At 35.3% G+C, this 27,956-nt stretch overlaps 1 protein-coding gene across 2 annotated transcripts in view; it reads right to left on the bottom strand.

The window, feature by feature from the left end:
* LOC148959798 (nipped-B-like protein) overlaps positions 1 to 27,956 on the bottom strand; it is a 33,225-nt gene that overhangs the window by 2,894 nt on the left and 2,375 nt on the right. The window contains exons 2-43 of one of the 2 annotated variants that reach the window (XM_089109680.1): positions 27,158 to 27,335; positions 25,618 to 25,739; positions 25,019 to 25,282; positions 24,360 to 24,461; positions 22,719 to 23,762; positions 22,039 to 22,086; positions 21,360 to 21,562; positions 20,228 to 20,314; positions 19,197 to 19,428; positions 18,712 to 18,872; positions 18,155 to 18,235; positions 17,770 to 17,870; positions 16,764 to 16,869; positions 15,910 to 15,992; positions 15,434 to 15,569; positions 14,870 to 15,016; positions 14,497 to 14,544; positions 14,179 to 14,262; positions 13,607 to 13,821; positions 12,946 to 13,048; positions 12,382 to 12,480; positions 11,816 to 11,962; positions 11,387 to 11,521; positions 10,812 to 10,916; positions 10,370 to 10,423; positions 10,076 to 10,181; positions 9,319 to 9,431; positions 8,447 to 8,587; positions 7,939 to 8,032; positions 7,384 to 7,535; positions 7,005 to 7,095; positions 6,417 to 6,584; positions 6,143 to 6,221; positions 5,237 to 5,372; positions 4,555 to 4,662; positions 4,061 to 4,117; positions 3,736 to 3,876; positions 3,091 to 3,237; positions 2,427 to 2,523; positions 1,885 to 1,996; positions 950 to 1,103; positions 193 to 456 (exon numbers count right to left, since the gene is read on the bottom strand). In XM_089109680.1, coding sequence (XP_088965806.1) covers positions 193 to 456; positions 950 to 1,103; positions 1,885 to 1,996; positions 2,427 to 2,523; positions 3,091 to 3,237; positions 3,736 to 3,876; positions 4,061 to 4,117; positions 4,555 to 4,662; positions 5,237 to 5,372; positions 6,143 to 6,221; positions 6,417 to 6,584; positions 7,005 to 7,095; positions 7,384 to 7,535; positions 7,939 to 8,032; positions 8,447 to 8,587; positions 9,319 to 9,431; positions 10,076 to 10,181; positions 10,370 to 10,423; positions 10,812 to 10,916; positions 11,387 to 11,521; positions 11,816 to 11,962; positions 12,382 to 12,480; positions 12,946 to 13,048; positions 13,607 to 13,821; positions 14,179 to 14,262; positions 14,497 to 14,544; positions 14,870 to 15,016; positions 15,434 to 15,569; positions 15,910 to 15,992; positions 16,764 to 16,869; positions 17,770 to 17,870; positions 18,155 to 18,235; positions 18,712 to 18,872; positions 19,197 to 19,428; positions 20,228 to 20,314; positions 21,360 to 21,562; positions 22,039 to 22,086; positions 22,719 to 23,762; positions 24,360 to 24,461; positions 25,019 to 25,282; positions 25,618 to 25,739; positions 27,158 to 27,335 — 6,245 coding nt within the window. The remainder of the gene's footprint in view (positions 1 to 192; positions 457 to 949; positions 1,104 to 1,884; positions 1,997 to 2,426; positions 2,524 to 3,090; positions 3,238 to 3,735; positions 3,877 to 4,060; positions 4,118 to 4,554; positions 4,663 to 5,236; positions 5,373 to 6,142; positions 6,222 to 6,416; positions 6,585 to 7,004; positions 7,096 to 7,383; positions 7,536 to 7,938; positions 8,033 to 8,446; positions 8,588 to 9,318; positions 9,432 to 10,075; positions 10,182 to 10,369; positions 10,424 to 10,811; positions 10,917 to 11,386; positions 11,522 to 11,815; positions 11,963 to 12,381; positions 12,481 to 12,945; positions 13,049 to 13,606; positions 13,822 to 14,178; positions 14,263 to 14,496; positions 14,545 to 14,869; positions 15,017 to 15,433; positions 15,570 to 15,909; positions 15,993 to 16,763; positions 16,870 to 17,769; positions 17,871 to 18,154; positions 18,236 to 18,711; positions 18,873 to 19,196; positions 19,429 to 20,227; positions 20,315 to 21,359; positions 21,563 to 22,038; positions 22,087 to 22,718; positions 23,763 to 24,359; positions 24,462 to 25,018; positions 25,283 to 25,617; positions 25,740 to 27,157; positions 27,336 to 27,956) is intronic. The other variant, XM_089109681.1, reaches the window with a different exon arrangement.

The raw sequence follows: 27,956 nt of genomic DNA, 5'->3' as shown, positions 1-27,956 counted from the left end.
CTAGATATCGGGAAAGATTTTGCTGTTTATCAGAAATGATTCCACTGTATTGCGGAAAAGTTGGCTGGACTTTAAGAAAGAGTGAAGAAAAACATAAAAATAGGTCACATAAAAGTGTTTTCGAAACTACAAAACGAAAAAACATCCCAGAATTATGTTTTATGCAAAGCAACTAAAATAATTATAACGTACATCAGGAAGCTTTTCTGTAAACAAAACTGCATCTTTTGACTTGGCATCAACAATTTCCTCTGCCTCTTTTTGTTCTACAGCTGTCTGCAGTGTTACATTTGCTTCCATTACTGTAGCAGGCCTCTCATCAGTCATCATCTGAACGCCATCAGTAGCTGCCTTCTCTTCGTTCTTAGCTTCAGGCTTGCTTTCTACGGGCTTTTCCTGTGGTTCTAATTCTTCGCTATCTTCTTCTGCATCCAGACTCAACATCAATTGTTTGAACTACAATAGCAATGGAAAGGTTCGAAAAGAATGAAATAAGTAACAACCCAAAGTAAAAAATTACAAACTTGGTGCAATGGGTTGATTCATCTCAACGTATTTGCATGAGGCTAACATTAAACGACTCAAAAGTCCGAGACTGTAAACAAACAACAGCATCCAATAGAAGCATCCATGTCTTCAGCTTAATATGCAATTCTTTTTCAAAATAAAAGCCAAGCAGATGATGATGCAAAAGTTAGTAGCGATTTGTGTAACATGATGCAAAGAGCTTCGCAAGCGGTACTTCAGAAAGGGTAGCGCGTGTTACATAGGATATTTGTTCAATCTGTACCGGTAACACATGAGGATTGAGGGTAGACACTTCCTTTTGTAGCTGTTTTTAGGCTCCTTTACGCTAACACAGTATCCCTATTTGCTGCTTGATGGATGAGCAGTGAGCATAAGTGTCGTTCTATCAAAAAACTAGTGATATTTCAGCAGGCATTCTTACCTCTATGTAGTAATTGATCATTTCTTCCTTTTCTAGTGCGTCTTTATGGAACATTAGCTGTTTGAAGTGCGAGTTGAAGTGGACATCTCCTCGCCTTGTCATTGTTTTGTCATACAGTTTCGATGGCTCTGATGGTGAATACTTCTGGCATTTACTATGATGTAAGAGGGACCATAAGATATTTAATTTTGCATAAGACGCCAATTAGATGAACTTTTAAATGGACAAAAATTGTTTGAAAATCTTTTCTTTACCATCAACATCACAATTTAAAATGTTATATACATTTATATGGTAGGTGGTTAAAATGCAGTGATCTCTGCCAAATTCAAGGCAGTGACATCAAAGTCTTTGGAGGCCACAAAAATCTAAAAGCAACACCTGTCCTCGTGAAAAAGTTCAGACTATAGCTTTTGCGATCCAGCTGCTGAAGTCTTAGTTCAATCCAGATGGAGATGAAGAAAAGGCCTAACTATCCAATGGTTAAAGCTACTGTCCTACCACTTGTGGGCAACAACGTCCTTACAAATTCAATGTCAATACTTCGTTTAACAAAACCCTAAAATGCAACCTCTCTCATCAGCCATACGACTGATTTACCAGTGGCTTCATAAACATTAAAAGTTCGGATACCTCTAATTTTCTTAATGGGTTTTAAAGAGGCCCAATTACTCCTGTTGCTCACAACCGCTAGCTACTATATACACAGTCAACAGTTGATACATCGAACTTCAAGGCAAGATAAAATTAATTTCCATCAAGAAGAGTTCGAATCATCAAAACTTTGCCTTGAAGAGACAATTATGAAAGAAAGAATTGTGATCGAATAAGAAGAAAACCGATTGATAAGGTAGCCGAATTATCGGACGTTGAGCGTATTATCTAATTCGTAAATCTTTATCATTGTTAAAAATAAATACTGTGAAGTGGCATACCTGTCAGCAAAGCCATACAGTTGTTTTAAATGCTGTTTTAACTCCAACAACAGCATGCAAGAAAACGAGTCCCGGACAACTTCTTCCAGTTTCTTCAGATCCATCTCTGCACCTGTGGTAAAAAGCGTGTTTTGAACTGTAAAGCAAGAAATTTGTAACTTCAACAGTGACTTTACTTAGAAGTTGTACGGCCCAATACAACTAACAACATATTTGGAAACAACAGTCAATGTCACCATCATTGGCTCAATGCTTTCCATGCCACGGGAAATCCAACGGTTTTAACAAAACTACGCATTGGAAGCTTGGGGTCTACAGAGCTTATCAAATATCTGCTGAAATCATCTTTTAAATCTTACTGTTAATAAACAGTTTAATGCTACCCCTATTCACAAAGGAGCAGTATTGTAAGAGCCAGAAAAAGAGCTATACCCAGGGAACCGAACACCGTACCTGTCTGTTGTACAGCTCAGCACAATCTTACAACAAATAATCGTAGTTTTGATTCCCGGTAACAGTTTCAATATCATACAGTAACAAACCTCCAAGCCTTTCGGCATCCTCAAGATCTTCTTCATCTTCCATCGCATGAGACGGAGATTTTCCTTTACCCTTTCCTTTTCTTGCTGGGAAAAACACCTAAAAATATGCAGTTTTTTTTAGAAAAATGTAATTTTTTATGTAGGAATGAGCCAATTCTTTGTTAAGATATTGAGAAACATACTGGAATTTGGCTATCATAGTCAGCGTTATTGAACGGCAAACATAAAAATCAAACAGTATCATTGGAAATAATAGCTCCAATAAACGAACAAAAATGTTTATTCTATATGGATCAATTGACAAAAAGAAGCATTACAACGTAGGCCTATCGAGTTTATACACTTAATTGAACTCGTTTGTTTTGATTTCGCAGTTACATTACTACTCGATCTAGTAACATTGTTGACAGCTGTCTGACCTGAAACATGGTAGGTCGCTTCAAAACTGAGAATGGCAACCAAAGAAAAAGCCTTTTTTGTTAAGCAACTTCAAGTTGCAAAGCACTGGAAGGTCTCCTGACCCGCGAACGTCTCCTGACAAGGGGCAACACTAGAAGGCCATGCCACAAAACTGAATAAGATTTATCAATCTCAGTCATAATCAAGGCTTTCAATGATGAATGTAAATAGGAAAAATGAAAATGAATGAAAAAAGAGAGCGTACTTCTTTGAAATTCTGAAGGTACCCAGCCCCTGTCACTGACACAACCATGTCGCAATGATGCATAACAAACAAGGGTTCTTCCTGAGTGACGTAAGGCAGGTATGCAAGGTTTTCGGCCAGGTAATAGAGGAAGTCGATTTCATTTTTCTGAAATTAATAAATAATAGAAGGCATTTTGAAAGAATTTGGTATATACAGTCAGGTAAAATCTAGCTTACATCAGTATCTGTTCGCACTTACTAAAATTCATTAAGGTATTCATTAAGGCACTTATAAACAATGATAAACTGTCAAGACTATTTACCCAACAGAGAAAAACTCGTGGGACATACATGGTAAGTAAAAGAGTAAAAATAAAAATTCAGCAATAGAATATGTCAAATTAGTCGTCCTAACGCTTCTATGACATATAGTCTTATGTACTGATAAAGATTCCAATTATCGGAGTTGGGCACAATGCTAGTGAGTGGTAACAAGGAATAGAAAAAATGTGATTGGGCTCGCAAAACCCTAGGAGCAAAACTGCCATTGTATCACAAGCCTACCACAAAAGAAACGAGTAACATAAGGACAAAATTAGAAGCTGTTTAGGCATCAGTTTCCTTAAAATGGTTAGCTTTTGAACACAAAACTAAAGTGAACTACCTGGTCGTCAAATTGTTTGAGCATCGTTTGCAATAACGGTCTTCTGTACTGTTTATTTGGCCTAACCATGGAATAAACATGACTTGTAAAGGCACTTCTCGGATCTCCCTCTCGGAATCCTTGTAAATAGCCTCCATTAGTCTGCAAAAACACGAAAGTCGTTGTATAGTGTTTTACATTTGAATAAATTAAACAGTCTTCAAAGTAAACGTTTTCTGTCGAAACAACTATGCATCCATATTTCTTCAAAGGCAAAGAAGATCATAGGTTACGTGGTAGAAGCCATTTCAACACTGAAATTATAAAGCGGATAGACAAAACTCACACATTGAATCAGTTTCTGTAGCTGGTAAGAGAGTTTTATTCCTTGTACGGCTTTCATCTATGGTTAAAATGAAAATAAAATCATAATACGATAAAAGAAGGAATCAGTTACACAATGACACAACCCTCTAACATCTTGAATATCGAAGAAACTGACGAAATAACGAAGGAAGAAAATTCGTAAAACTGAAGACTTGAAAAATAATTTATTGCTGATGTTTGTCCACAAATATTACCCTAGAGCCTCTGTCGCGTGAGAGCTAAGCTTGAAAATAAAACTTAATATGCAGGAAAAGGAAATAAGTTTAACGCCTTTTGAGAATAGGATTTGAGATCATAGAGTCTATCCCTCAAGATATGACGGGTAATGAAAACAATTTTAGACCAGTAAAAAGTTCCTAACTAGTGTTAAGTATCTCAAAATATTTTCAGCAAAAATTGAGCATTAAAAGACATTTATTAGTCAAGCGATGCAATGATGAAAAGGGTACATACATGAATGAAAGCAGCATGTCGCTTGTGAATATCCGCTAGAGCTTGTTCTGCTTTGGCCCTTATCATCTTGTCGTCATCAGTTCCAGCAGCAATCAAATACGGAACACACTAAACGCAAGCAGGGATTTATCAAAACAATGACCTGAGTAATTCCATTTTCAAAGGTGCTCATTGGTAATGTTTCTATCTAGAGTATTTCGGAGTGAAATAAAACTGCTACTTGGCAATGAAACTGTATGTTATAAATTCAGTCAGGGAATTCAATAAATCTAGCATAACATTAGCAGTCCAGTTATCTTTTAATGCATAGTGGGTTACATAAGTTAAAACATACCTAATTGCTAGAACGATAAAGTATTAATGGTGATTTTGAAGAAAGGGGAAGGGGAACACCTTGTTCAAATGTAAGGCCTGTTTTATAAGCTGTCAGACAAAGGAATTATTTTTTCTCTTTTGAACAAAAAGAAACTTGTAAATCAACATTTGGTTTTCTTAGATCTCTAACAATCACAAAGTAACGATAAAAATATGGTTACCAGCTCAATATCAATGTTTTTTCGAAACATTTATAGCTCAAAAAAGAGGGATATTCAATTTGTCATTTGCTTATTGGGAGCGGCTTCAAAATGTGTACAAATGTATATGTATACTTTGTGAGAGGACAAGTCGCCAAAACATTTACCTGTGCTGGATGAATCAGGCCTTGCCTCAAAATAAGACCAATGACTTGAACTGCAGCAAGTCTCACCATTGCATCAGCATTGAAGAACGTGTCAAGGATGCTCTTTAGCATGACTTGCATAAAAGCACTCGTCGTTCTAATTGATGGAGGGAAAGACGATAAGTATCACCCTCTAACTGGCAATGGTTCATTTAAATACTTCTGATAAACATAGGAAATCTAAACACTATTTTTTGCATTATTAGCGATTTAATATTTGCAGAGCTGGCAAATATCCATAAGGATTGGCTCTTAAACCAGTGTCTGCAAGGCGTAGGTCGGGACTACCAGAGCATACAACGTTTCATGGATTGTTGAAAATAATGTTTCAGCCCCTTATTCATCTATTAGAAGTATTTTCTGCACTTGTTGATTTTCTTTTTAAGGTTGATCCTCGTAAGTCAACAAACGCAAGAGTAATAAACAAACGCAAGACGAAACATCGGTCACGATGTGCGTTTTGAATCAAATAGTATACACAGAAAGTTCAAATAATAGCTCTGTCTTCTAACCGAAGTCTTAGAATGGCTCTGTCTTCTAACCGAAGTCTTAGAATAGCTCTGCCTTCTAACCGAAGTCTTAGAATAGCTCTGTCTTCTAACCGAAGTCTTAGAATAGCTCTGTCTTCTAACCGAAGTCTTAGAATAGCTCTGTCTTCTAACCGAAGTCTTAGAATAGCTCTGTCTTCTAACCGAAGTCTTAGAATAGCTCTGTCTTCCAACATAGCCTTAATAAGCTCTTAGATTAGACTACCATCTCATTCAGAAATTAACAAAAGACGGATGAAGAGCAATGATTATGCTCACGACTCAAAAAGGAGCGGTTAACATAAAGCGAATTTAGACTAATTATAGTATATCAACCGACCCTGCCTGTGTATCTCCAAACTCCTTTATATTTCCATCTTCTTCTTTAACTTTTTGCTTCTTGAGCTTCTTCTTGCGGCCTTAATAAAAAAAATTAGTGATAAATATTCTTTCCGGTCCGAACAATCAAGCTAATATTTGGAAAATTATGGTTAGTAATTAGCAATTAATAGTTTTCTAATGCACATTTGGCGACGTATTGCAATAATGGAAGTTGGTCGAGGTAAGGGATATCAAGTTATTTATAGCAAAAAGTAGCATCCAATTTTTTTTACCTTCTGATTGAGTCATTCTGGCCTCCTCTTCCATCAAATGATTCTGCAAGCTTTTCAACAACATACACTTTCCTCTCGCTGATTGATACTGGTCTGACAGTATCTGTTGGTACAAACTTTTGCAGTCGTTCCGTAATAGATATTCTGGCTTTGTCATACACACAAAACCTGAAAAAAGCAATTTGAATATTTCTCAATTGTCGATTAAGAGAAACCTATATACATAGCAAATAAAAACATAACGCGGAAAAAGATAAAGCAATGATCACGTTTGAAATCTATACTTGTCCAAGAGTAATATCTGGGTTCTGAATCCACGCATGCTAACCGTACTGATACAGCCCACTCTTGACACATAAAACGGTTGCATAATCCATAATTTCACTTTGATTTTTTACGAAAAATTGTTACACAGTGGAAATCAGATTGAACTTTTGGAATACATTATAGATAAATGGCCATATAAATCTGAATACATAGATCTCTAGAGCATGAAGAATAAATATTTTCATTTCTGCTTCTTATGAGAAAGAGCTTTTTTTAAAGGGAGATAACATAACATAAAATAAAAACAAAACACGCTCTTACCGACAGCCATAATTGCTTTTAATCTAACTTCTTGATCAGAATGCTTTGCAAAAAATAAGCAAGTTTCCAAAACCTTCAAACTCACAGGTCCCTAGAAAAAGGAATATAAGTCAAATGCTGAAAAAATTCTATATTAATTTGAACATTGGAAATTTGTAGCAGCATTGTGTCAAAATACCATTTAAATGTCGAGCAATACAATGTAAAAAAAGTTTGAAGGAAGAATGAAAGAAGATTTGATTGCTATTAGCTTGCCAAAATTTTCTGAATATTTCCTAAATGTAATGCAACAAAAATATTGCCGGTAAATTTTGACTAGATGAGATGGAAGAACAAAAAGTGCTAAAAAGATGAGAAATATAAGAGTTCTAAAAATCACCTTCTTTTCTTCTTCCATGTGCCTGTCAAAATCGAAATGCTTGCAGAGCAGGCCAGCGATAAATAAAGACCTTAGAAGAGCAGGCCGGGTTGCCGCGAACTTGGCACTTTGCTTATTGTCACTGAGGTCTTTCTTTGATTTCTCTAAAAACACTGCAACGAATTCACAGAAATGATTCACTAACTTGGAGAGGAATGGCTCATTGCCCTGGGCGCATTTCGTTCCAGGTTTTCATATTCAACGATCCTCAAACAGGATCGTTTCAAAAAAAACGTTTCAGGCTCGTCTATACGTATCATGGTACACATCAATTGTTCAGGTCACAAAAGACGCTGCAAAAAGCGAGTCTCTGCAAATAACCCAAACAATAATGAAATTTTAAATGATAACGATAATGGGAACAATGACTTGCAGCCGTAAAGCTCTAGACAATTGTCTACGGTGTCATTCTTATTAGCGCCGCTCTTCGAGGATTCAGTGTTTAAAATTTGAAACTACAATATCACGATGACAACGTTTGAAGAACCTTCAAGAAATTAACAACAGTTTACTTACCATGGAATTTTTCAAAGCAGTCCAAAACAAATTTGTAATTTCGCGTGACTTGGTTAACAACGGCATCTAAACAGCTGATGCAACTTTGAACGATCTGTGTTCAGGAAAGAAGTTATATAATTACTAATTATAAACAGGGAAGTCTAGATAAACAATAAAAGTAAAAGATAAAATACTTACTTGAAATACCAAAAAACCAGAAATTCTAATTTATGAAAATTCATTAATTCAATGACACGAGTTTATAGATTTTTGCAACTTTTTATTAAAACATACTTAAATTAAAATGCATAAGCCCTAATTTTGAGTGGGAGAGGGATGTGATGTCACACTACATACCTTACCCGTTTTTCTCTTATACATTGATCTCAAAAGTTTTGCGTCGTGCCACTAAACTCCACTTTTACATCAATTTTCGAGCGGTGTCGCTAGGTAATCCTGAAGCCAGCAAACACCTCATGTACGGTTAGTTTCTGGGCACGAGTAAATATTATGCTCCACTACTTACATTTTGTCCCTGTTTGATGATCAATTTCATCAGGTCTTCCTCTAGATCAGCAAGGAACTTTGGATTCGGATGATCAACCAACGGGATTACGTTCTCCAAAATTCTGGCAACATTCTGGATGATTAGCGCATCGCCTTGAGTCTTTACGAAAGAAAGAAGAGTATGATTTTAAATGAACAATTTCAAAAATATGAAAAAATAGCGACACGCTAGTATACTTAATTTTAAATGTACTTTGAAATGGCTTTCTTTCAAAGAACGCGTTCATTGAAGGCTGGGGTAGAGAGGTGTTTTCGCGATACTTTAACTGTAGCTAAATTTACATCGTGACACCTTATGCATATACACGTAAATCCCTTTTCAGAAATTTAGGTCAGAAAAATTAAAAAGATTGAGAAATTCTATAATCTATTTCATCAGTTTTTAATCAATAACTAATCGGCTAAAAGTTATAAAGATATTCAAGCTGCCTAATTTATAACGGCAAAGGAAATTAAAGTCTTTCTAATTGCGGCTTAGTTAATATCGAACGCAACTTCTAGTAACAAGGATTGTGGTAATTTTTTTGCCAGAAACGATGGCTTTTAACCTTTGTGCAAAGAAATCAAGATTATTAAACAAATGAATTGGCATATATACAACATGCAGGAGTACATCTAAAATTCACAATATTCTCAAAATCGCAAAAATACTTTATTGCGATTCCAGTCATCTTGATTCTACATAAATTTGGAATTGATTGATATTCTAAATGCATTCATATTTTAAACAGCGCATGCTAATTTTTACTAGATAAACAAGATAAACAAGTGAATCAACTTGTTCATCGCAGCTCAAAGCCGAGAAATGGAAAAAGTATTGTTGATTCTTACACTGCATTTGATTCTGAGATATGGCTGCAAAGTTGTCGCATGTTGGACCAACAGCTGCGGGCGAATTTTGCAAAGCAGATACAATGTTGTAAGGCAGGCAACAAGCTCTGATCCTAAGACAAACAAAAGAAAGTTTGCAGACACACGTATAGCATACCGAGGCAATGCACTTGCTGAATTGACAGTTTTAATCATGAAAAGTTAATTTACAATACCAGAATCTGAGAATCTAACTGCGCAGGAATCCTAACAAGAGTCATTGGATCATCAAAACAAAACAAAGGAAGTGAGAATGAGAAAGATTGGCAGTTATGCTACCGTTAATAGGACTAGACTAGACACATTTTTAATTGTTTTCAGGTCTTTAGGTACAATGCCTGCCAAAAGTCTTGGAACATAACCCAAAAGAGATAGAATTTAGGAAATAGCAGGTAAAAAAGACAAATCAAGCTGACTTTTAATCACCTTTGAAGAATGGGTTAACCTTCTGAAAAGGAAGCACTCAACATCTATTGCAGCAAAAAATGATTGAAATTACCTATCCATTTGATCTGCTTCAAAGATTGATACGAGCACTTAATGCAGGCCAATTTTCCAACTCAAGGTGAAAAAAATTATATAAAATGTTTGAGAAAAATAGCACATCTTTTGGGTTCCAAAACCTTAGCAATTTTGCTTAGAGACGTTGAAAGAGAAAGTTTTTCTATCCACTGCTTTTTAACTTCTTTCTCAAGGTTGTTCCGAAAAAGATACTTACCATTTTCTTGCTCCATTTTTATAAGTCGCTGGATAAAAGAGGCGACCAATTGTTGACATGACTTCTCGGTTGTTTTCTTCACGCTTTCATCGTCACCATCTAAAAGCTGCATACAAAAGTAAAGCATTAATGGACTGTTGAGATATAAAATAAGAAAAATTTTTGATATTCTGGGAATGATAAAATAATAATCAAGGTTTAGGAATATCGGAGAATTCGCAAGAAGTGCTAATGAAAGTTACATAGTTCTATACGGGAAAGCATTCAATTCATGAAAAAAGTTAGTTTACTTACGTTATCAAGAAGGTTTTCAAACCATTCGTAGCCGCAATCCTTGCACATAGCAACCTATGTCAAAATAACAAGAATTACATTTTTTTTATTTCTAATAATATCAGGATTATTGGTGAACTTTTGCAGAGAAATCATTATTTTTTAAGATCTATCATCGCCATTGGTTCAGGGCTTTGAAACATGTTCAACATATATAGTAATGGATTTTCGTTGGGGTGACCCTGAATGATAAATGTATCTGAAAACAAAAAATGTTGGCCAATTGTTCAACAGTATGCTTCTTAAAAAAGATAAGGTTTTGTAGATGTGGCTTTAATCGCTGGGCAAATTTATTTCCAAACACATAAACAAATAAATAGAGGAAAAAAAGATGATAAAAATTAATCTACAAAGGTAAATATAATAAATAAAGAATGCAAATTACCATAGAAAATAGACTCACCACTTTCATGATATTTTTTGACTTTTTAGTCAGTTCGGCATTGTTTTCTGAGCTTCCGGCAACAGGGGTAAACCACATCTTCTGAAAAACTTTTGTAACAAGATCCTAAGAGAAGAATATTTGAAAATATTTGTAAAATCATAAATACTACCTTTTTCCAAAGTTACACTTTCCCGTTTTTCTAAAAGAAGCATCCCAAAACTAATTTTAAGTTAAATGCCCTTTAGAAGTTTCGGTGGAGAGATAAAACACAAAAACGTTATTAAAGATTCAACTATATCATAAATACGAGAAAGAAATGTGAATGGTTCTCAGACATTAAGTAAAGGCGAATAAAAATCAGCAGAAGGCCGAAAAAAGAAAATACAAGAAAATTTAAGGAGAAACATTTGAAATGATAAGATGACAAGATCAAGGGTAGAAAATTGGCAGAAAAATGTTGAAAGAATTCCGGCCAGCCACCAAAGTATAATTGCCATGGTGCTGCAACATTTCCAGCTTTTCTGTCTACATTCGTGGTATTGTGAATGGGAAATGTCTAATGCCAAAGCACAATAAAATGAAACCAAACTCACCCTAATACCCTCCTCATCGTTTACTCTTCTTATCATTTTGATACAAATTTCTGGAATTTTCGGGAAATCAGGCTGCTCTATGCAAATATCCCTCAGAATTTTAATCACCCTTTTTCGAACACTTATTCCAGTATCCTAAGACACAAGCAAATAGGCGAAGTCAGACAAATCATATAATGACTGAAGTGTACAATACAAAATGTGTCCCTGAATAGCAAGAAAAGCGAACTCATGTTATTGCACATCCAAAGCATTCCAGACGACACACAAAATTAAGATTGTCTAGCCACTTAACTACTTCTGGGAACGGCTGTTTGCACTACCACTTTACTTGGTATGCCTCTTTAAGTAGTTTCATCAGGTTTGTAACTATACAATAAAGTTTTTGAAGAAAATTCATAATTTTGCAGTTTTCAGTTTGTTACTAACCAGTATTCGTTCGATGATCATATCATAGTATTTATCTGTAATATCCGGGCATTTCAAAACAAAATGTCCAATTAAGTCTACAGCTGCTTCTCTCACAAGAGTCGATTGGTCACGAAATCTACAGTGCACGCTGATCTGCACATCTTCCTGTTTATAAAAGAAACAACAAGATCTTATCATTGTCTTTCTGAAAACCTAGCAGGGTATAAAGAAACTAGCTTATCATTTGTAATTTTTCCAAGAAAGAATTTGCAAGTCTTCTAGGATAATTTGGCAAGAGGTCTTATAACAAAGTATATACAAAAGAAGAATAAATTTGACAATTTCAATTTCAAGACAAAGAAGACCTGCCACCTATTGAACAAAATATGGAAAATAGTGGAATAAGTTCTTGAAGCTTATATGAAGAACTGGATAAAATTTAGGATACAGAGGAAAGACTTCTATACAGAAAAATAGATTATACATACATGAATCACGAAAAGGGTTCTTAATGAAATGAAAAATGCTTGAGAGTCTTAATCTAAGAGTCCAAGGTTGGCGTACTCCGTAAAATGATGACTTACTCTGCCAAGAATGTTTGGATCAACTGTGACAATAGAAGTGAGCGCTCTCACTGCTTTGGTCCTCAGGGCGACTGCAGGCTCGTTCAACATCTTGAAAATCTGCAAAAGAAAATTCAGTTGACTGATGAATTGTCAGATATCCGAAATTGAAGTGATTAGAAAAAGAATTTTTTTCTTGTTTATTTCAAATACAAATTAATACTATGGAGCAATAGAATAGAGAACCTCGTGCTAGTGAAGACTGATTATGTAGCAAGGGTTTGATTAACCATAGGATATTATTTGTCCATTAAAACGCAATGAATGCGAGCATTCAAGGTTGAAAAAGTGTACAGAGTGGTGCGAATTTAAAAGTGGGTTTGGTGAGTTTTTTGATGTTATTTATTGCTTATTAAAATATGAAATGCAGGGATTATATCAACAAAAAACTGTTAGCAAAACTGGTATCATTATATGGCAATTTTATACCAGTATATGGCAAAGACAAAAGTGGCAGTCTGTCGCAACAAGCAAGCAAAACAGCATCAAAATGAAATATACGACTGAATAAAAAATTTGACATGCCTGTTGAAGATAAATATCAAAGCTTTGGCAAAAGGACCTTGAAGAAGTAAGGTATTTGGTAATTATGCACGATTCTTGGTAGGTAACTTTTTGCTGTGATAATCTGCAAAAAAGTACAATAAAAACTTAATCTGAACAGTTTTTTTGCGGTACAGAATTTGAAAATGGCTTTGAAAAAAGCAAACATTTTACAACATACTTAAAGCTTTTTCGTCTGACACTCCTCAGAGCATAAAACGTCAGAAAAACTCACCTATTCTGACGTTTTATGCTCTGAGGAGTGTCAGACGAAAAAGCTTTAAGTATGTTGTAAAATGTTTGCTTTTTTCAAAGCCATTTTCAAAAACTTAATCCGAATAAATGAAAATCATTAGCTATGAAAGTACAACAGGGTAAACACTGAGCCTATCTTTCAACCATGCAATAAATTAAAACTGATTGCCAATTCTCATATATTTGTCGAAGTTGAAATCAAGTTGAACAATATCATATATTCATCGACCAATACTTCCACCCTTGAAGGTTCTATTTTCTGAAAGGGTCCTTTTTTAATCAAGCTATCAATTGCATAAATGTCTCCTACAAAAAATACCATTTGAAGAATAATTGGCAACTTCGACGGTCAACAATTAATGCATTTTGCAACAATTGAGAAAGGTACCTTAGGGAGTCACTAGATTTATCTGTAGCCATTGCATGATAATATCTCTTTCTTTCATCTAATTCTTGAAGGTTTTCAATTGAGGTTTCTCCTGCATCGGTTGGTATTTCTGTAGAAGCAGCACCCGGGATTGACATCATTGGTGCTTTCATGCACTTCTCCATTTCCACGTGAACGTCCCTGATCCATTGGCCTAAGTAGAACTCTCTTGCGAACTACAAAGAAACAGGGTCGTATTCGGTGTTTTAGGAACTATAAAACAAAGCACCAATAGTCTTGATTGGAGCTAAACTAGCGACAACTAATACGTTAAGCTCTTTACAAAGGACTGTGTAGAAGGCATGAAACGAGAAAGATTCTCGGCCAGGCAAAGATGCTTCCAGCATTAGGCAACAATATTTTGAAACAAAAACAAGCATTCCGCTGAGAAGACAGCCGATTTCAATGCCATTGAAAAAAATGTCAGTCCAAAGGGTTGAAATAAAGCATCAGGATCACAAATATGCTGTGAGATCTCATGACAAGCCTGAAATTTCCTTGATACTGCTATAAGAAGAATTGCAAAAGCCTACCTTGCAAGATACGTCTTTTTCAGCTGAGTAAGCCAAATAACTGAGAAGAGCCTTTCGCAAAGTGTTTATGTGAACATCGATCATCTGGTGACAAGATATTACAGAATGGTATAGGTAAACTTTTACATACATCCTTGGAAAAATTGTCCTCTTAATGGTATAGAACAAGACAGTGATAAATTGCAACTCCAAGTTTCATCCTGAATTTGATCATCATGAAACTAATGCTCAACTCTTTTAAATAGATATATACGCAGACGGAAGGAGTTGTGAAAAAATTAATAATGAAAATAGTTCTTACATAAATATCAAACTTACATCGACACTTATATCATCTTTGTCTTCAATGTCAGCATCTCTGTGTAGCTATGACAGACAATAATCAAGATTATTTGGCAGAATTTTGATGAGATAATTATCGTCTATGTTCCTAGCCCTGTAAGCATAAGTAAGGAGAAAGATTACTCTAACCGTTAGTCCCTGCGAAAACTACAAGTAGGCCATAACAGGTATAGCAAAAAGGCTTGAGTATGCTGATGTCGTAATCATATCTTAGAGAACAGATCATATCATCAACACGACAATACAATGATCGCAATGATCATGACAATTAATTATGTTGATGGCAAATGTTGATGATAACAATAATGGTGGCAATGACTGATTACGAGGATGATCGGATCCCACCAACCTGACCAATGATTTCCTTCAAATCTTCTTTGTCCCTTCCTCTACTTTCGACTGCATCTCGCCTTAAATGCGATGCTATCAACGCAAGGTAGTCCATTGCCGCAACTCGCAAACTCATTTCGTTAGATTTGTTATTAAACGTGACAATCTAGAAGTAACAAGCAACACAGCTAGCAACACAGCATGAGGATGGTAATAGATAAAACTAAAATTTTCCAATCATCTTATTGTTATATAGAAAGTGACCTTTCAGCTTCGTAATCTCGAACATTGTCGCGTGTGGATTTAGAATACAGACTGTTGCTTTTGCTTTACAAACTGTGAATGAAATTTTTTGTTTTACTTTGCTGGAATCCTTTCTATTACAGCAAACTGGCTATAGCAATAACAACGAGCCAGAGCAACCTATCATCTTAGTCCAAAGTGATTTTACACAACGAGAAAGGTTTAATAAAAGAAGATGCATTGCTAGGTGATATATAAAAATTGTTGGTTTAGATGCATCAAATGCTGCTGAAAAGAGGCAAAAAACCGATTCAAAAATCAAGTACAATAGTAAAATTACCAGTAGCTTTCCGAGCAAGGTCAGCAAAACTTCAGCGGCAGGCCATTCTGGTTTGTTTAAGGTTGTCAAAATATCTTGAAGGAAATTCTCAAATAACGGCCGAAAGTCGTTCTCATCCTTGCTTGCCGAGCTGCATCTGTAGAAGATACATGAGTTCGATTTAAGAGTGCCAAAGCTGACAGTAAAACCCATTATCATCTCTTTAAAAGGACCAATAAAATGTCAGTCTGGCAGTCAAGGCTGAGCAAAATATGTTTGTGCCTAGACCGACCATTGTTAAGCGAAGAGCAACAGTTAAAATTAACCAAAATGAAAATGAGGTATTCATTAAAGCTTAGCACTATTACTCAGGATTCTCTCTTTGCCAATGTGACAGCTAGTGAATTGGGTTGAAAGAAAAAAGCTTGGAAACAGCCAGCCAGGAAACGAAAAGGTAGACGAATTTTCGCCTACTATCTCACTAAGAAAGTACTTACTTTTTGAGAAACGTCGCCAGAAAATTTTGAGCAGCTCGAAGAGAATCCTCATACGACGTGACAATCATGACATCTATGTCAACCTAAAATATAAACAAAATATTGAAGCGTGTTTTTTCATCTAAAGCACTGTAGACGTGAATAGCTCAGTGGTTAGGGCTTAGGTAAGAGAATAGCTCAATGGCTAGAGGCGATGACTGCAGATTAAAGGATCTGTGGTTCTAGTCCCTGACATGACCAAACCTTCGCCTAGAGTGAGGAGAGTCTCCAGCTCTCTGTAACTCCAGGCGTAGAAATCACGTGAGAAAGGAAAAGGACACTGCTAAATAAGCTCAGCTTCTCAGTGCCCTAAAACCTACCTTTAGATGCTAGGTAGCAAATGAAATACAACACTGTAGGACAATTGAACGAGGGGAATGATCACAAATACACGAGGCAAAAGACAACAATTGAGCGATGGGCAAGATAACAATTTTCGGGTAACGAAACTTTAGTTATTGTCTGAAAAATCTACTTGGTAAAACGAACTTGCCAATGCAACGCCAACAATTTAGACTTAAATATCTGTAAGAGTGACAGATGAATTGAAAACAGATCTCAATTTCTAAAAATGTCGATACCATTTTTGCTTTACTAAAGAAAATCCAAGACTCTTTTGACCGTGGAATAAATGATAGTGAAAACGCCGCAAAACAAAGAGAATCAATCTACTATAATGAAAATAAAACTAATGTGAAGAGCCAAAATATTGCAATAAAATTATAAGTGAACTTATACAGGGCTTCACAAGAGTAAACATTAGGAACAATAGAGTCAAACACCAATTGAAAATTCAAATAGAAATGTATACAAACCAGTGTATCTTCTTTCTTGTCAAATGAATCCGGTATGCTAACGGTGCATTGAACAAGCTGGAGCACCAGCGCTGTAACCATCTGAATCGAGCTGTCCTCGTATAACCTACATAGAGTCAACGAGAATAAATCATAAAGACTGCTTTAAAAACGTGCACAAAAGAGCAGAGCACCTTGACTTGACTTTTAGGCTCAGTTGTTGTGGGAAATTCTCTTACAAACAGTGTTTGTAAATTGCAGTATGGCCGCTGGCTTTAACCATAGAAACGATTTTAAGACATGCTGCCGTTTTGTTCGTTTATAATATTCTTTATTGTAGCTCCTTCTCAAAGCAATAAGAAAAACCAAGAACTAAAAGAGTTTTTGAAATTCAAGCTTTTGGGAATTGTAGCACATTGCATACAAACCGATGTTTTCTAGTTTGGAAAAACAAAAAGCAGAAAGCTAGACTTTATAACAATGCACATTGCTAAATAATAAAAATATAAGAATTTGAAATAATATGTGAAAACAACTTATTAGTCTAGAGAAATTATAAAAATAATCTTTTGAAATAATACTAATTGACACTTTGCAATATTTGTTATTCTTATTCTTAAACAACCTTTAATAATATAAAGGTTTTATTTCACTTCCGGAATACTTTTGCTTAATCATATAAATATTGGAAAGTGCTAGTCCAACAGCCAGAAATGAGAAAATTCAACATTATCTATTCTCGAAGAACTTGTAAATTGGCGTGAAAGTAAAACAGACCATAACCTTTGAAGTACAAACAGCTTCTACTCAGTATGCTGAATACTATTTCACTTCATATACTATAGAAGATTATGGCTATACTATCCTTTACGTATGACTATACGTACGCCAATTAAAAGTGTTCTTCGAAGCATAGAAAACTTGCTCCATGGAATACCCATAATATTGCTATCTTTCACACAAACAGCTTCTAGGGTATATGCTCTAATCATTTCACCCTAATCAATCACTTTGCACAAAAACGTACCTGTAATTTCGGAGATTCCTTTTACTGCTTGGTAGCCTGGCAAGGGATGCCAGAATGTCATCTAATATAAGGTCCCTGTGTTTCACATACGTTCTAAAAATCTACAAGGAAATCATTCGAACGTGAAATAAAAAGCAGTCAAGCGAGCAATGACGTCAAACCTGTGATAAGGGACATCCATATTTTTGATAAATAAATAGAATAAATTCATTGATAGTTCTTTAATGAATGAACCAAAATGTACAGTGTGGTGTCAAAACTGAAAATCAATTCAGGCATGACTCCCTATAAATCAGCTGTAAACGATGAAGATGCCAGTCATGCGTAATATACAATTATAAGGGCAAATATAAACTTCTTTGACATGACCGAAAGCAGTGCATACCGTTCGAACAAGCTTCAGCGCTTCCAGCTGCAAAATGCTGATATTTTCAACGAAAAATGGAGCTGTTCCGATGCATGATATCTACGAATTCAAAATAAGCAAACAATATGAAGGAGATTCCATCAATCAATGCGGCAAAACAGACCATAACTCAAGATGGTGCAAAAGAACTGAGCTAAAAATAAAATCATTTGAAAATCTAGCCAAAATATCATAAACATGTCCAGTTCAACGAAAAACGACTTGAAGTTTTATGAAAGAAGTTAACTGCTTCCAACACAACTACTTCCCTATACTAAACAAAATTTCAAAACAAAAAGAACAGAACGGTAAGATTCTATCAAACGGCTGCATATAAGTTAAGACTTACAAAACCACTGGTAAAGTGCATAATTACATTGAAAAATACAATCACAATATAGAATAGAACACGATTACAATATAGAATACAATTCATTACGATTACAATAGAGAATCTTGGCGACAATGGCCAATGATCACTGAACAAATTACTTGGAAACACATTACGGAAATATCAGATCATTTGCAAAAAGTACCTTGAGTATAATGATGTCATTGAGGCTTTCCAAAGCAACCAAGTCGGCAATCAGTGAAACCAGTTCACAAAGTTTATTATAAAGCTGTAGAATCGGCTTTAGTTTGGTACTGTTTACCCCTCTGGCGCGACGAGATTTCGGCAGCATTATAGACGAATCGACTGAATGAGAATAAAACGAACAAGGCACATCAAAATGAGTACAATCAATGAAATCCTTACTCATTGAAAAATGGAACGCAAATGTATCAGGTACGGTTTACTGGTAGCCTTTTACTCTGGATCTTTGCCTCTAAATTTCCTATTCTTTCTCTGCAAGCAATTTTCTTTTGCTTTTCAGTACACACATTCTTATCCTAGGAAAATCATGAGTAACAAGGACGAAGACAAGTCCCTCCATAGTCCTATTTTCCTATTGTTAGAAGACAGGTGCAACGAAAAAGTGGCAAAAAACGTCTAACTGGTAATAACACAGCTTGTACTCACATTTACTATCGGGATCCACCCGATATACAGGATCATATTCTGGGTAAATAGTATTCTCTAACTGGAATCTACAAAACGACACCACATGCTCGATGACTTCTTCCATATACACTTGCTTTGGCATTTCAGGTGCTGTTGTTATATGCAGAATAATAAGCGATGCCTCACAGGCTCTTAGTACACGGTCCATTTTCAAACCTTTCCACAGCTTTTCCTCTTCGTCTTCCGCTTCCTGTTTCAACAAAGTTAATCATATAAAGTTTACTTGTAAAATGCTAACGGCAAAAGAATACACGAAAACTCAGCAAATGCAGATATCCTTAGACAAATATATTTAAATATATAATGTCTTGCAATGTTCTATATTTAAGTTAATTTATTAGATTGTATGTGTGGGTAACTATTGTAATGTTATGCTAATTATTTTTGTTTCTGTATTGAAAATGTATTTAGTTATATTTGTCAATGAAATTGAATTGAATTGAAAAACTTTCAAAGCATTTGAAAAGGCGGCCTTTAGGCAGGAATAAGCAGCGTTAACCAATATTCTCGAGGTCTTTTTTGTGTTTTGAAAAGCCTTTCTCTTTTAAGCTCAGATCATAATCTTTAAGATATCTTGAAAACAATTGCAGAATGTGTAAGTTCCAACTGCAAACAGTCCTGGCTTGATATATTGCATGGGTTTTGGTTTGATAAAAAAGTAGCCCTTCCTGCTTTCAGCGTTCAGTTTAAAAAAGGACACGATGACCAATAAAAATAAAATAAAAATTATTGAATGACGACCTTCGTTTCTGCCTCCTGGTTCTTCTATCTTATAACTTATGAATAATGTATACAATGTATAATGTATAATACATAAGATATGTTTTAATAAAATTAATTAACAGTCAGCGTTGGTTTATTGGTTCTTTACTTGATCTTGCCTATTTCAAAGTTTTAATGAGTCTAATGAAAGCAAGAGCAGGTATAGTGCTGCTTCTCTTGTCAGTGAAAGCGTAAGGTGCTAAAGAATGTAGGGATAAGTTAGTTACCTTAGGCTGGTTCAGGAGCACCTCTAAACTCGCTCTAACATGACGATCCATTATGGAAACGATGCGTACCAACTGATCATGTGGAAGCTATGAAGGAGAGTGAGTAACATCAACTGTTATCAGCAACTATAGTCTTAAGTCGATACCTTAATAGCAGAACAAGAGCCTAACAAAAGCATGCCACTTTGTCAAAACTAACATAAATATTTTGAAGATGGGATTGGAAGGGGGGGGGGGGGGGGTTGGTTATAGTTCACTCTAGCTCTTAACTTTTCTTAAAGGCATTGAGTCATGATAAATAGACTGGGTATACCCAAATTGCCAAAATCCGCTGAGTCATGATTTCCATGACTGCGATGCTATTGGTTGACCTTGAACTGGTCACATGAACTCACCTTGTACTGATTAACATAACAGTTTCCATCAATAGCAAGTTGTCAACAACGGATGCCAATATCACATGAAACAGCAGCGATCACGCCGAAACCAAATGACCCCCTATAGAGAAAGCCTATTTACCATGACTCAATGCCTTTACATGATCTACTTTACATGAGTCTTTTTTATATACGTTTTATCTCTAAGATTCGCAAACTCGTAATAGACTCTCTTAGCCTTGTTTGTACAATGTTGACGAAAAGGTTGGTCAGTGTTTTGACGAAAAGCTTTTTCAGTCAATTTAAAAAAAATGAAGCAGCTATTTGCACGGTAAAAAAGATTTGAACTAGGCAAATTGAAGGTGACATATAATGCAAAAACTGAGATGGAATCAACTATCTGATATTTGAAAAGGTAGGAAATTAACATTGACAAGGAAGTTCATAGCTTAAAGGGAAAAAATTGGCCTTGCTTGCTAAACATGCTGTTGGTTTTAGACAAATGTGCAAAAAGTTTTTGACGGTGCAAAATTTAAAAAGGCTTTGAAAAAAGCAAAAATCTAAAAATTGTTGCTTTTTTCAAAGTCAAACCCATATTTCCCTTCTAAGAGAAATGTCCTTTCTTATTTTTATACATACACAGGACGTTTAAGAAATATCATGCCCAGCAATAACTCACAACAGTATAATATAAAAAAGGCTGCGAAAGGCATTAAGCAATGTGAAATGACACGGCACAATTCATGCAACAATACCTCTGACGTCAAGCTCGTAGACTTTATTTTTGACAATTCAATGTAGAAATCAGTTATAAGGGGCCTTGGAAGCAACGCATCTAAAGGGATATCTCCATCATCGCCAAAATCTAATGCCCCATCTGATTCTAACTCGTCTTCGGTGCTAAGTATTTCTTGGAGCAGTTGAATCAGTCGCTTTGTGTCTGCTCTGATTTCAATTTCTAAGCAAAAAGATGATAAGGTAACAAAATGAATTCAAGCAACAGCCTTGGTAATTACAGCGTCGTGGAACAACGTAAAACCCAATGTAATTTGTTTGATAAGTAATGAAAAATTTAAATAAACAGAGAAAAAGTCAGGATTAAGATTTAAAAGCTTGCTAAAAGGACGCCAAATATATAGAACCATAAGGGCGAAGTAAAGTATAAGGGCGAAGTAATGATTTTTTAGACCAATTTTTTTCAAAACTAGCAATTCAGATATAATGCCCAGAAATTCAAGTATATAGTCAATAGCTGTTTTTCCAAATGATACTAACTATGACATCTACTAATACTATCAATTAAGATATTGTTTCACATTTAAGATTTATCTATAAATTAATAAACAAGGCTTAAACATTAATTTGGCCTATAACGAATCAATACTTTCTTAGAACTTTCCTGGTTATTCTGTCAAATTTTAACCAAAAGAATACCTTGATCTAACTGCAACACTCTATTAGTTCTCTTTTTCTTTGATATTCCTGAAATGGAAACAGAGAAATAACCGCTGTGAATATAAATTCACTGAGGTAGAGTGGTGATAAGCATATTATACGACGGCAAAGACGTGTTATCTTGAATGTTAATAGCTACGAACACCGATAACAATCTACAACTGGAAATATTGGACAGTTCAGAAAAATCGATAGGGTATATGAACGTTTTAGGAACTATTGAAGACTGTGATATGTCACCTAGTTCACAGGCAAAAAAGAAGGAACTCTTTGGAATACACACTTGCTGGGCCACAAGAACCCATAAATGATCGTGGTTTCTATATGACTTTAATATTCCACTGAACATTAAACATGGGTGAACATTTTACATTTATACATTGGAACCTGAGAAATCAATTTATTCCTGAGAGTTTCTGCTAACACTATTGGGTTCAATCATTAGAGAAATCATTAATGCGCCTTTGAAATCCCATTCAACACCCCCCGTCCCACACGTCGGTCGTCCTGGTACACTAGAATCTTCCAAACAACCAAGAATAATGCCCAGGATTCGTTTCCATCGTCTTTGGTGCATCATTGGTCAGTTCCATGCCTCAACCCCCCATTATTACCACCAACACAAACGCTAAATCTGCACTAAACAAATCTTTACATACCTCCATAATCTTGCAGGGTATCTGTGAACATTTCTTCGCCTTCTTCACTTTCACTGCTAACCCTTCTTCTCTTTCTTCTAAGTGATCTTCCTTCAGCATTATCCGTCACAACTTGCTCTGCTTTTCGTTTCTCTATCATTTGAAATATATTCCTATCTATGCTTGCATCTATTCTTTGTAATACTGGAACCACTTGTCTATCAAGCTTTATACTAGGAGAACTAACACTGGGTTGCACGATTTCAGGTATATCTCCTAAACCGCCTGTCTTTATCTCCTGCTGTACCCTTGTTTCTTCATGTCTTAATTCGGATGATGATACAACTGCTTCCTGGCCGAGCACTTCGCTTTCCTCCGCAGTGCTCTTACTCTCAACACTTTCCTCTTGCTGGCCATAATAAAGCCCTAATTCCGCTTTGGTCGGAGACACTATCTCCAAAGTATCAAACTCTTTTGAACCTTGCTTTCGCTTGACCCTTTTTAAGACAAGCTTCGGTATAATGGGACGTGCTTCTCTTTCATTACTATCCGACTGCATAACATCATCATACATCTGCTCTGCCCAACCCCCTTTTTCATCACTGGCATCACCGATTTGCGCTAGACTATTTGCAGCCCTTGCTTGAGGTTCAGATAATGTTTCAGTTTGATGTTCATCTCTAACTATCATTTGGCCTGTCTCAAGGTATGTTAAGCGATCGATTCTTCTTCTCTTCGGATACTCTCGTTTTTGTAGCGCCTCCTCTGCACCTACCTTCTCCGGGCTCTTTTTGGAACTTTCCTTAAGATCACTTCGATTGATGCTGACCTTGAGACTTCCCGGACTGATAGATGCATCTTTAACTGGACTTTCTTTATTCTTAAGACCCTCATTACCTATCTGCTGGTTAATCTCCTCTGCAGTCCGTGATTCTAGGGAAATTTTCAGTGGTTTTTCTGATTCTGTCCTAATTTGACTTTCCTCATGGTCGTATAACTGTCTTCTCACATGCTCCTTACTTCCGCTTGATTTTCTCCTTCTTACAATGCTACTCGCTTGCACCTCTAAAAATCGATTTTTACGGATAGATTAGGAAAACTAGTCCATTAAACAGAAAAATAATCGTTTCTACAAGGATTAAAAGGATTTATTGTTAAACAAACTAAAAAATCAACCGTTTTAGACAAACTATGAGAAGTTGCTATCAGCAACTTCATAAAATCACTGATTATGTAGAATTTGTAGAGTGCTCATCTGAAAATGTTTATCCAGTTTAATTACACTTGATTTCTAACACACTAATAGAAAACGCGCATCGCTAGACAAATCAAACTACTAAAGATAAATTATTTAAAACGTACATTATCATATGGTATCTGCCAATTTATCATTTTTCTAAAACATTTATACTGACATACCGCAAATACAAAATGTTACTTGAAAAAGTTTATCTATGCGACTACAGAGAAGTAACATTTAAAAAGCAGGAAAAAAGAAAATTTCCAAATGTTAATATCATGATAAATGAACAAGCCATAAATTAAAAGTTGATTGAATAAATGTGAATAATTGTAAATTTTCCATTCTTTGACATGACTGCAAATTAGATTATTGGCTGGGTTCAAAACCAAAGATGGTATATTGTATTTCTAGAAGCATACCTTGAACCCTGACTTCTTCATTCTTTTGTATCAAGCCAGATTGTAACGAAAAGCCAGTATTGCCAGCTACAGCTGTCTGCTCTGTTTGCTTTCTCTGGGCTTCTGGCAAAAAATCATTTTGCATGAAATTCAACAAGCCCAAGAAGTTTCATATATGAAACTTCTTTATCATTAATGAATGCAAATTTATTCATTATCATGCAAATTTATAAAAAAAATTAATAGGTAAAAAGCCATCAAAAATTTAAAACATTATAAGGAATTTTTAAGATTTTGAATTTTCAAGTAAGAAGAGAAATGATTTTGCACTGCAAATGTATATATCTTTTCAAAATAATAAAGAGTAGTTTTAACTTTTGCTCAATAATTTCAGAAACTTGTGGTAGTAACTTAGAGCCATCCTGTTATTCACCCAGAATGTTTCTTTTCAAAACTAATAGCCTGATAAAAATATGTCAAGCATTATGCATGCATGATCAGTTCTCAAGTCATTTAAATAAATGAAAGCTACTTTTTTGATGGCATAGCAGGTTCAAAGCTAAGGCTTTCTTTGTTTTTTTTTAAAAATCTCTACAGACATTGGTGAGATTTTTCCATTATAAAAAATTTCTGGACATACTACAAAAAAGAAAGAGAAGTTTAAGCATGCATAAGCTTACCCAGCTCATTGTGCTGATTTCCTGTTTCTTTTCTTGATCTTTGGGGATCATTACATTCATGTAATAAAGAAGAACTTCTAACTGGAGTTCCTTTTTGCAGACCTTGTCTAGGGCTCGGCACATCTTGCCTTAGTGGACTTACATGGGCAACAGGAATGTGGTGACCACTTCTGCTTGGGCTTAAGATAACTTGAGGTCCATGTGGTCTCAGAAGTGAATGCCTTGGTGTAGTGAGGTCAATATTAACCATTTTTGAAGGAGATGCTGAAAACAAAAATTGCTTAACTTATTTAAATTCTTTGAACAAAAATATGAAGGCATTCTGTTTTTTGCAGAATTAAATATCTACTCTACTTTAGAAATTCATTAAAAATCAATAAAAATTGACAGATGTCTAGACACTCCCATGTTATGTTGTTTGTTTTTGATATATTTAATTTGATCCTGGCTTGTTATGCTGCAAACATCATGATGGGTGAAAAAGACGCTAGGGAATTGTTTTGTGAAACAGGTATGCTATTAGATATGTACAATAATTGCTCTACATCATCACACTATTACTATCTAAATGCTGAAAATCAAAAGATGAATTTCCATACCATACTGCTCATAATTAGGGGTAAAAATATGCGGAGTGGTAACAAGCATTTGCTGTAGTAACACAGGAACTTGGTCTCTATTCAAATCTGCTACCTTGTGCTGTGACAAGTTCTTGAAGTCTCTGAATAAAACAAATGAAACAGAATATGACCGAGTTAGGTGCAAGAAGAGGAATGTTCTTTTCAGTTCTATGAACAAAAAAGCCCTGATAAAATAAATGAAAGCTTATTTCATACCATTTGAATTAGCAGTGTGTACAGCTCTGCCTATACGGCACTGTTCACTTTATGACAGACCGAGAAACAGTGATTTCCATTTAAATTATATATGCAACTCAAAAAAGGTTTTCTCATTAGTTGTTAGAATGTAAGTGGACACTAGAATGATTTCAGAGGACTAAGTTGCAAGGCTGCAAAGCCTTAATCAGGAATATGGAATTGTGATTCCATTACATATTAATTCACCTTTGACATAAAACAAGACAATAGCAAACTGCTACCACAATACAGGCCTTGCTCTAAGTAAAATGAAGGTGCTCCATAAAAAGAGCCCCTTAGAAACTCTAGGCGCTCTATTTCGCACCTCTAAGTAAATGTCCTTGAGAGCATCCTTCGAGAGCTTTAGGAGATCGAGAGCTTCAAATCGAAAGCTTTGGAAGAATGTTAAATATGAAATTCAACGGTGATACCACAAAGCACCATAATATGAAATAATAAAACATGCAACAAACACTATGTTAATGTAAATATAGAAATATAATAAAACAAAGTCGCAAAATTGTTCAGATTTTTCTAGATATGTAAGTTGCCATCATTCGAAGAGCTTTTATCAGTGTCAGTATCACTACTGTTATGTTTAGCTTCACATATTGCTTCATCAAAACGCATGGCTTTAAATCGAACATTTAACTTTGTTTCCTTTTTTCATGTTATCCATTCTATAAGAAACGCTAGAACATCTACTACTCGCAAAAGCAAATTAAAAATGAAAAGCAATGCGACAATTTGGACGGAAACGTGATCGCTGCTTTGCACAGGCGATTTTAAGTTATTAAAAAAACAGAAAATAATATATACTTCAATAGAAGATTAACGCTTGCTCGAAAATCAAATAAATCTGCCGGAGAATATGCTTAGGCTTGATGGCCTGTATCCTTGATGGTTATTAGAGGGTTTTCAGATTAAAAATGATATCGAAAACCCAACGTCAAATTTGCTGAATTTTTTCTCAAGGGGTAATCTTACGCAAATCATAATATTGCGGTCTGTTGGGAAGATTGTTTATGCTTAATCAGGTTGATTTAACAAATTCCAAAAATTTATTTTGCTCCGCGTTAATATTGTTTTTACGTCTTGAGGGGCTCTATAAATCGCTCTCCAGGGCTCTTTTTGGGTGCGCTCTAGGCGCGCGCCCTCAATCGAGCGCCTTTCCGGGCAAGGCCTGACAATATTCAGTAAATTGATGAATTCAAAAACAAAGAAAAGATCAATAGTGTATATGTTATAAGAATGGTTTTTCTTCATATAGAATGAAACTTACAGATAGCTTGTGTTTATTTTACTCAAATATGCTTGCAATCGTTGTGTGAGTGAATGGTCAATTTGTTCACCATTTAGTATCTGTCTTGCATCATGCAATATTGCCTGTGTTGAAATGAGACTGTTTGAATGTCGATCTTCACCTGGAAGTCCATTTGGTAGGGGTAGAATGCCAATAACTGAAAGAATACAATACATGTTAATGATTGCAAACAAAGACACAAAAGATTCTCAGTCTAGAAGGACAACACATCTATATACATAATTCATATATTCAAACTGACTTGGATTGGTTGAGAAGATCAGAAATGTTGGCATATGGTACAAAATTTGCTTATAAATCTTGGCCATATCAGCTTAAATTTCTAATTTCTCAACATGGTGCAAAGAATATAAAACTTAGCAAAGGGCAATATTTTGGTATTGACACTATTTTCTAAATACATGGTTAGATCCCTATAAATCTTGAATGCTTACTAATACTGTAAAACATGACACATGATGCATTAAAAAGGTGATTCCTAAGTAAAACCCCTTTAATCTAGGTTGCTATTCAGCAATGTTGACATAAACTGTGGTTAAAATCATGATTGGCTTCTCTGTGCCAACCTTGAGTAACTTCTTATGGTCAACATGCCAAAAATCAGCAAATCTGGCAAGTTGAAGAGACTTCATTCTTCATGATCAATGTTTCTTCAAGCACCAACAACAATGTATATATAACCCCTTTGTGTAATAGGTTTTGTTGGTGAATACTGTTCTCTCTTTTGTGTTCCTGCTGTGAGGTTTATTAATGTGGG

This window comes from Rhopilema esculentum, chromosome 8 (genome assembly GCF_057945365.1).
Source record: "Rhopilema esculentum isolate cy_ngs chromosome 8, ASM5794536v1, whole genome shotgun sequence".
Classification (NCBI taxonomy): domain Eukaryota; kingdom Metazoa; phylum Cnidaria; class Scyphozoa; order Rhizostomeae; family Rhizostomatidae; genus Rhopilema; species Rhopilema esculentum.
The sequence above is the reverse complement of the archived record's forward strand: the minus strand, read 5'-3'. Positions and strand labels throughout refer to the sequence as shown.